This window comes from Temnothorax nylanderi, unplaced genomic scaffold (genome assembly GCF_030848795.1).
Source record: "Temnothorax nylanderi isolate EJ_2023f unplaced genomic scaffold, tnyl_v1.0 TNYL_tig0330_pilon, whole genome shotgun sequence".
Lineage (NCBI taxonomy): Eukaryota > Metazoa > Arthropoda > Insecta > Hymenoptera > Formicidae > Temnothorax > Temnothorax nylanderi.
Window position 1 is genome coordinate 200,245 of NW_027249392.1, and position 7,671 is coordinate 207,915.

Here is a 7,671-nt window from a genome sequence, read left to right on the forward strand (position 1 = left end):
CGCGAGGGGAAAGATCCCTCAGCGCGGGTCGATCGGCCAACGTCGAGAACATTTCGCACGCGCGTTGCAGTATCGTTCGTTTCTGATTTCTGTTTCGACGCGTCGTATTCAGCTGACGATGCGATACTGATGCTTTGGCGGGAACACATCGGTATAAGTAGAAAAGTTCTCACTTATATCGCGCGATGTGCGGTGTGGTGTGGGGATTTGCGCAGTCCTCTACTTCCTTCGGCGGACACGGCGATCGTAAAGCTGAACACCGCCGCCGTCGTCGTCGTCGTCGTCGTCCGAATCGCTCGCCGGTGACGTTAAATCGCCGACGCGTACGATTCGATCGAGAAGATCGCGCAACTGTTGCAACAGTTCGGTCTTAGGGCAGACGATATTCAGCATCCGTAGATCGAATTTACCGGCGGCCGTGACGGTTTTCGTAAATTCGTTGAATCTGTAGAACTGCGTCCGAGTGGTGAAGTACAGATTGCCGTCGACGTATCGGAAGATCGACGTCACGCCGGTCGGTATTCCGGGAAACGTCGCCTCGAGAGGCGTACGTCTGACGACTTTCTTCGTACATTCGTCTATCTCGCCCACCGAGTTACCGTTGTACATCACGAAGGAACGGCCTCTATGGGTGTTTACCGCTCCGTTGAGTTTCGCATCTGCGGGAAATCCGAGTTCTCGCAAGGTCTTCGGCCAATTTGGCCTCAGAGAAAATTCCGGATATTGAACCATGTATACCAAATTATCTACGAACACCATGAGATCACCGGACGGAGATTGATAGGCGGCAGCTATGCGCGTGTAATTGTCGTGAAGAAAGCTCATGTGATTCGACAGGGCTAACGGTCCATTGTACGTCCTGCCGTCCAGATCGATCGACCAAACGTAACGCCCGTACGAGATGTACATTCGATTTTCCAAAATCAATATCGCGTTTACGCGACCAAGGGCGCACAGGTCCGGCGATGGTTGCGGCGGCCGTGACCGCGGTGGCGGTGGCGGCGGCGGCGGCGGCGGCGGCGTCTGTGAGGGCGCGTTCGTCCGTTTTTCACCGTACAAACGTTGAATGTCGAGAATGTCGAATCTGTCGAGCTTAACCGGATACTGCTTGTCGGGCGAGTACGCGAACATCACCGAGGTCTTGCGCTCATTGTGCCCCAATCCGAGAGAGTGACCGATCTCGTGCGTCAGCGTGAAATGCAGGGAAAACGTATTCGGGGAATTTTTACCGACGTGAATATGCCACGGCTCGTCACCGTCGACGTGCACCTCGGAGACGAATCCCGCTTCGTTCGTCGGGAGATACGCGTGGGCCAGCACGTTACCGGGACCGTCGAATTTGGCCGAGCAATTTGGGCCGTTTACGTTGATATTCGTGTTACCGTGACGTCGGGTTCGCCAAGATATTATAATGTCAGGATTCGTTTCGGAGCGTTCGAACGTCAACGCCGAATGTTGCGACCACAGGTCGAACGCGGCCCGCGCGGTATTCAGCTCCTCTTTGGCGGCTACGTAAAAATCCCACGTCAGGTGAGTCCTCGGCCATTTGGATAGACTCGCCGCCGTTCCGTGCTTCAGGATATCTTGGAAACCACATCGCGGTTTACGCATAAATTGCAGCGTTTCGTCGTCGAGCGTTCCATCGCCGGGCAGACCGTAGTATCGTTGAAATTCCTCGATGGCGTTACGAAGAACGTCGTTTCGTCTCTGAGCCGGAAACGCGTCCACATCTTCGGTCAGATATCCGTATTTCCGCAGGTAATCGATCGTATGTGCGTAATTCTCATCCGTGGGATTGACGCACCTCGCGGCGATAAAACACGCGGTTAACGCGATTACGCGCGAGAGCCACATCGTCGAGGGCGAGAGAGAGCGAGAGAAACGGCGGAACTGCGATAACGGCGTTTCGCGATATGAGCGCGATCGCGACGCGCGGCTCACGCGGTGACGCTCGTTGCCGATAGCGCGGACAGGTGGCGGCGGGGTCTCGCGGTGGAAAATGCGTCGATTCCGGCGGATGAGTCCGTTTTGATAAAAAAATTGCATTTTTTCCTCTGTGCAAAGTTTCTAAAAATAGTTTTTTTTATTGCACAATATCCTGCTTTTTTATGGACGATGACGATGCGTCGCGATACGAGCGACTTACATGGGCATGCTCGCTACCGATAGCGCGGACAGGTGGCGGCGGGGGTCTCGGGGTGGAAGAAATGCGTCGACGAATCCGGCGGATGAGTCGGTTTGATTAGAAAAATGCATCTCTTCCTGTGTGCAAAAGGTCAATTTTTTACATAGTTTTAATTACACACGCAATATCCTTTATGATTGCACATCCCTTCTTTGATTCCGCATCCTTCTTCGATTGCGCATCCTCGATATATATAAGGACTCGAGGCTAGACTCGGGTGTAGTTCGTTTACAGTTTTTCGAGCTAGTGACGTGAATTATTCCTAAGAACACGTAATGGACAAAATATCCAAACTGAAAGGAGTGTGCGAATTGGCGCAAATCCAGGCAACGTCCGTAGCTAGGGCTACGGACGACTTACACGAGGCGGTGCTGCAGCTGCAGCATCGCCTTAGAAATATCGTCGATGGAGCGCCGCCCTGTCTGCAAGTCACGATCCGCGTCGACGAGGACGCAGGGATGTTCGATCGAATGTGAGTATGCAAATGTAAAATTATATTGTTATATATTTATTTATTTATTTATAAATTCACTTATATATTCAGTTATATATTTATTTATAAATTCACTTATATATTCATTTATATATAATTATTAATAATATGTATTTTTTGTGAAGAGGACTCATCGGAGCGGTGTTAAAAAAATCCAGGAACCACATGCGTTTGTACGCTGCGAGGATTCGCAGCATGTATCGGGACGCGGCGCGACTCGATTCATCGGCGAAGCGTCCCGATACGTGCTGCGGCGGCAACGCTGACAACGACAACGAAGACAACAACGACGACGACGACGACGACGACGAGGAGGATGAGAGCGGTCGCGGCAATATTGATATCAACTTGATTGACGTCGACTTCGAGGACGACGTCGTCGAGGGCTGGCCCTCCGTTTCTAACAAGATATAATATGTAAAAAAATAAAAAATAGTAAATAAGTAGTATATAATATAACATAATAGAAAACATAATATACTATAATATAATATAACATAATATAATATAACATAATATACTATAATATAATAATATAACATAATATAATATAAAGGGGTTAGCTCTCTTCATAATAAAGTGGATAAAATTATATTGTTATGTATATAATTATATCAAACAATAAAGATTTTAATGTCATTTATGAAAGATTATGTTACAACACCATATGTCAAATATCCTTTCTTTGGTTTCTTCTACTCCTATTTTATATTTCTTTTTAATTCGGTTGAATAGAGCAAACTTTATACCGCAATCAAAGATTTATATACGAATTTACGAAAACAAAACCTCCTCTATGAGGAAGCAATAAGTATAAAGTAGTAAATAAGTAGTATATAATATACAAGAATAAATATAATATTGGATGAATATAATATTAAATAAAGATAAATACGTGTGAACAGCAACGAGATTAGACGCTCCCGCCGCCGATATCGCGCTTCCGCTCGACGCTCCCGACTCCGCGCTCATTGACAGTTTCGCGCGCTCGGCGTTATCGTTGCCGTTCTTCTTCGGAGTTCGACGCTCTCGTTCGCTTACGCATCACGCTCGTCGCTCGCGCGCTCGACGCTATCGCGCTCGGCGTTATCGAGTACGATTATACGTATGGTGTAGGTATGCGAATAATGAATAACTTTCCTCGTTGATTTTACATCAGTTTTTTATTGAATAAAATACAGATAGATAGATATTTTTATTGAATAAAATATAGATAGATCTTTTTGTTAATGATTACAATATATACATATATAGATGGATGGATACACATTTATATTTGATCCGTGGAGTCGATGCTGGAGAGACACTCGCGTCGCTCGTTCCACCAGTCGCGCAACTTCATCACGTTCTCCATCGCGCAGCACCGTTGATGGCGTCCGCAGCGAAACGTGCGATCGGCGCGAAGAAACTCCAGCCGATCGATGTCGTCGTACTCGGCGTCGATGGTCTCGATCGTCGCGTCGACGTCGCCGAGAATCTCCTCCAGCCACCTCTTCTTCTCGAGGCCTTTCACGTATACTCGCGCGCCGGGCGTCTCTTCTCCCTCGCCCAGGTCGTCGCACACCGCGCGTCGAATAATCGACCTGGCCAGGCGATAGTCCACGTCCCCGTCTTTCCAACGGAGGCCGTGATGGTTCGCCATCAGCCAGTTGGCCCTTGCTTTTTCGGCGTTCGTGAGCAGGTCCCACTTCATCGGCGCGCGAAACACGTGATGCGCGAGTTCGCGCGTCTCGCTTCGGAGCACGGCCACCTCCTTCGCGACGAATCTGTCGCTCACCACGAATCCCTGCAGGTCGACGAAGATCGTCGTTGCCGCTGCGGCCATCGAGTCGGTGCGCGTCGAACAATTCACGCTCAAACTGCTCGTTCTTAACGGGATCTGAGGAACGATCGAAGGATCCCCGTCTTTATATATATCTCCCGTTTCCGGGGTGTGGTATCCTACAATCGCCATTTCCGCTAGATGATTTTGCGCACCACATTGGTCAGCGGACCGTACTCGATGACGCGATCGTGAACGATGAGACAAAAGGCGGTGGTCTTCGGCGGAACGTTTTCCTTGCATTCGAATTCGATGCGCACGTCCACGGTGGCGCTCTTCACCGCTTCGTTCTGGCGGGAACAATCGATCACCACGAGCGGCGCTACTCGCGCGAAGTCGCGCGGGGAAAAGAGCGCGTCGTCGCGACTGTCCCCGTAGTACGCTCCTCGAAATTTCGCGTACATCTCGTACAGCACGGCGAACTTGTCGCTTTCGAAATCCGCGTTCACGTCGTCGTAGGGATAGAATTCCGAGTTGAGATACAATTTCACGTTGGCGAGCGCGCAATGATCGAACCTCGAGGAGTCCTCCGTGAATTCGTTTCGCCGTCCGGTCTGCAGCGCGAATATGACGTATCGCGGCTTCTCCAACTGCGGCGCGGCTTTCACGGCCCACGAATGCTTGGTCGTGCTCTGCAGCAGAGGAAATTCGTACAGGTCCCAAGAGCGAAAGCCCACGCTCAGAAATCGTCCGCTCTCCAACGTTCGCAAAAGCGACAATTTAGTGACGTCGTTTAACGCCACGTGCGGCATACGCCATTGCACCTTCAGTAGCGTAATTTTAGGATCCTTGGTGGGATCTCTCGGCACGGTTTTTTTCGGATCTACGACGCAGTTGACGTCGTTCCGAGCGCGTATCAGGATAAGTTCGTGTCGCGCGTTTATCACCACGCGTCTGTAGTCCTCGCAGAAACCCAAAAGAATATTCAAAGGTACGCAAAAGTTGAATTGATGGGACGCGTCGTTCAGATTCGATTCGTTCGTCGGATAACTCCATCCGGCGTTCTGCAGTCTCCTGGCTCGTTCGGCGGTCAGCGACGCGTAGTTCTTTATCGTGCTGGTTATGCCGACGTTTCTACACCGGTCGATCTCCACGCCGTCGAGTTCGTATCGAATCTCGTCGAACATAAACGCTACGCAGTTGTTGACCAATTTCGCGTATTGCCTTTGAGCATCCGTCGCTTCCGACGTCGTCGCGCTCGCGCCGTCGTCATAGAGTCGTCCCTCGACGTACAGAAAACTGTCGCACGGCAGCGTATACAGATCCTGTTGCTGTATGGGTATTCGTATCTCGTCGTTGTGCCCGAACGTCGTGTTCACGTACGGGTTATACGTGTGAGTCTCGATTCCGACGATGCGCTCGTCGAAGATCGGCTCACCGCCGATACTCAGGATGTCGGCCATGGTCTTTCCTTTCGAAGTAGAAACGACGCGTTTCTCACGGCGAGACCCAGCGATCGTAGGAACCTAACGTTGGCGTTGCTGAGAACGGCTCTCTTTCCTCCTCGACCACCACCACCGCCACCTCTTCTCTTCCTTACGCTTTCGATTACGTCGTAGAACGGGCTAGCTCGCTCGTTCGTACAATCCGCGCTCGATCCGTTCAGAACGAGCATCCCTCTCGCTCTCTCTCTTCAGGTCGCGGAGATACGCGCGCACACACACACACACACTAACTGCGGCGACGACGTACGTGCAGTCTAATCGTTATCTCCTCGCCGCGAAAGTCGATCAATCGATCGTTCTGATCCACGATTCGCACCGTGATATCGGTGACGTTTCGCGCGACGATCGGGAGGTAAATGATCTGCGTCGGAGTCTCCGACAGTTTATATCCCGGTGGAACTTTCGGCGCGAATTCGTGTATCGCGTGCACCGAGCGTCCGTTGCTGTACGCTCCCGTGGTGATGCTGCATTCGATGCGAATTATGTTCACGCTCATGACGTCAACGGGGCCGTCGGAAACGTACCATTTGTTCGGTTTTAGGATACGATCGCGCGAGAAACCCAAAAGAGAACCGATGTTGTTCGGTTTTGTAAAATTCACTCTGTAGGCGCACTTTATCTCGCTCCTCATGGTATTCTCGTTGGCGCGAAGAGCGAGTACCGTTCTATCGCCGCCGTCATCGTCGTCGTTCTTGCCGTCGTTGTCCCCGTATATGCCATAACCGTCGTCGTCGTCGTCGTCTTCGTCCCCGTATATGCGATAAGCGTCGTCGTTATCGTCGTCGTCGTCCTTCTCCGTTCGTTTATTTTCTTTTACCCGTCCAGCGCCATCGGCCTGCAGTTGTTCTCTCTTCTCTTTCTCTTTCTCTCTCTCGCGGGCGCGACGTTCGCGATGAAGAAGAGCGGCGCGCAAATATCTGCTCACAGCTCGCAGCTCGTACGACCCTTCCGGAACGACGATCTTCCGGTCGTCCTCGCCGAAGTAGAATCGATTGTTCGCCGGCGTAACGTTCGGTATCGAATTGTACGTCTCAAAAGTCGCCAAACCCAGCTCGTACTCGCCGTCGCTCAGATCCAAAGCGGGAAAGTGACTCGCCGTGAGAACGCTGCTGGTTCCGGTCAACGTGAGCGTCAGCGACATCGCGGGAGAACGTCGATCGTTCGCCACCGCTCCCCCAATCGATCTCGCGAAGAAATCGCAGGCACAGCTGTCCGCAGATTCTCTGCTCGAACGTCTGGAACGCGCGACGATTGTACGTCACGATCGCGCTCTCGCCGCCACCGCCGAGATATCGCGCGAGATTCCTCGGCGGACGGAGATTTCCGAACGCGTCGAAGTAGATCGCCGCGTTCCCTTTCTTCGCGTAAGCGACCCAATGCGTGCCCGGACCCGCCGCGTCGTCGAGATTCACGATGCCGCACTCCGCGTGTCGCACCCTCGTCGGCAGAGCGTCGCGCATGAACACCCCACGGAAGAACGGTATGCGTAGGCGACGCGCCGATCGATCGAGCTGCTCGTTCGTCGTGACGCCGTACGGCGGCAGATCCGACGTCGCCGCTAGCGTCGCCTTCTTCCGCGAAATTTTTTTTTTTTTCGGCGATTCTCCTCGCGCCACCTCCGCGCTTCTTATACGGCGTGAGGTACAGCCCGCGACCCTCCATCGCGCGATTGTGTCGCTGCAGTTCCTCGAGTTCCCGTCGCGCCGCTTTGCCGGCGCTCACCGCC

At 51.9% G+C, this 7,671-nt stretch overlaps 3 protein-coding genes across 3 annotated transcripts; 1 reads left to right on the plus strand and 2 right to left on the minus strand.

Moving 5' to 3' along the window:
• Positions 1-219: 219 nt before the first annotated feature.
• Positions 220-1,854, minus strand: LOC139781341 (stromelysin-1-like). Its single transcript, XM_071720211.1, has one exon. It carries the CDS (start codon positions 1,852-1,854, stop codon positions 220-222), a length of 1,635 nt encoding a protein of 544 aa, XP_071576312.1.
• Positions 1,228-4,058, plus strand: LOC139781347 (uncharacterized). The gene is made up of 2 exons (XM_071720215.1): positions 1,228-2,657; positions 2,804-4,058. Exons 1-2 carry the CDS (start codon positions 2,461-2,463, stop codon positions 3,090-3,092), a joined length of 486 nt encoding a protein of 161 aa, XP_071576316.1. The 5' UTR covers positions 1,228-2,460; the 3' UTR covers positions 3,093-4,058.
• A 579-nt stretch (positions 4,059-4,637) lies between these two features.
• Positions 4,638-5,903, minus strand: LOC139781342 (uncharacterized). The gene has a single exon (XM_071720212.1). It carries the CDS (start codon positions 5,901-5,903, stop codon positions 4,638-4,640), a length of 1,266 nt encoding a protein of 421 aa, XP_071576313.1.
• Positions 5,904-7,671: the final 1,768 nt, after the last annotated feature.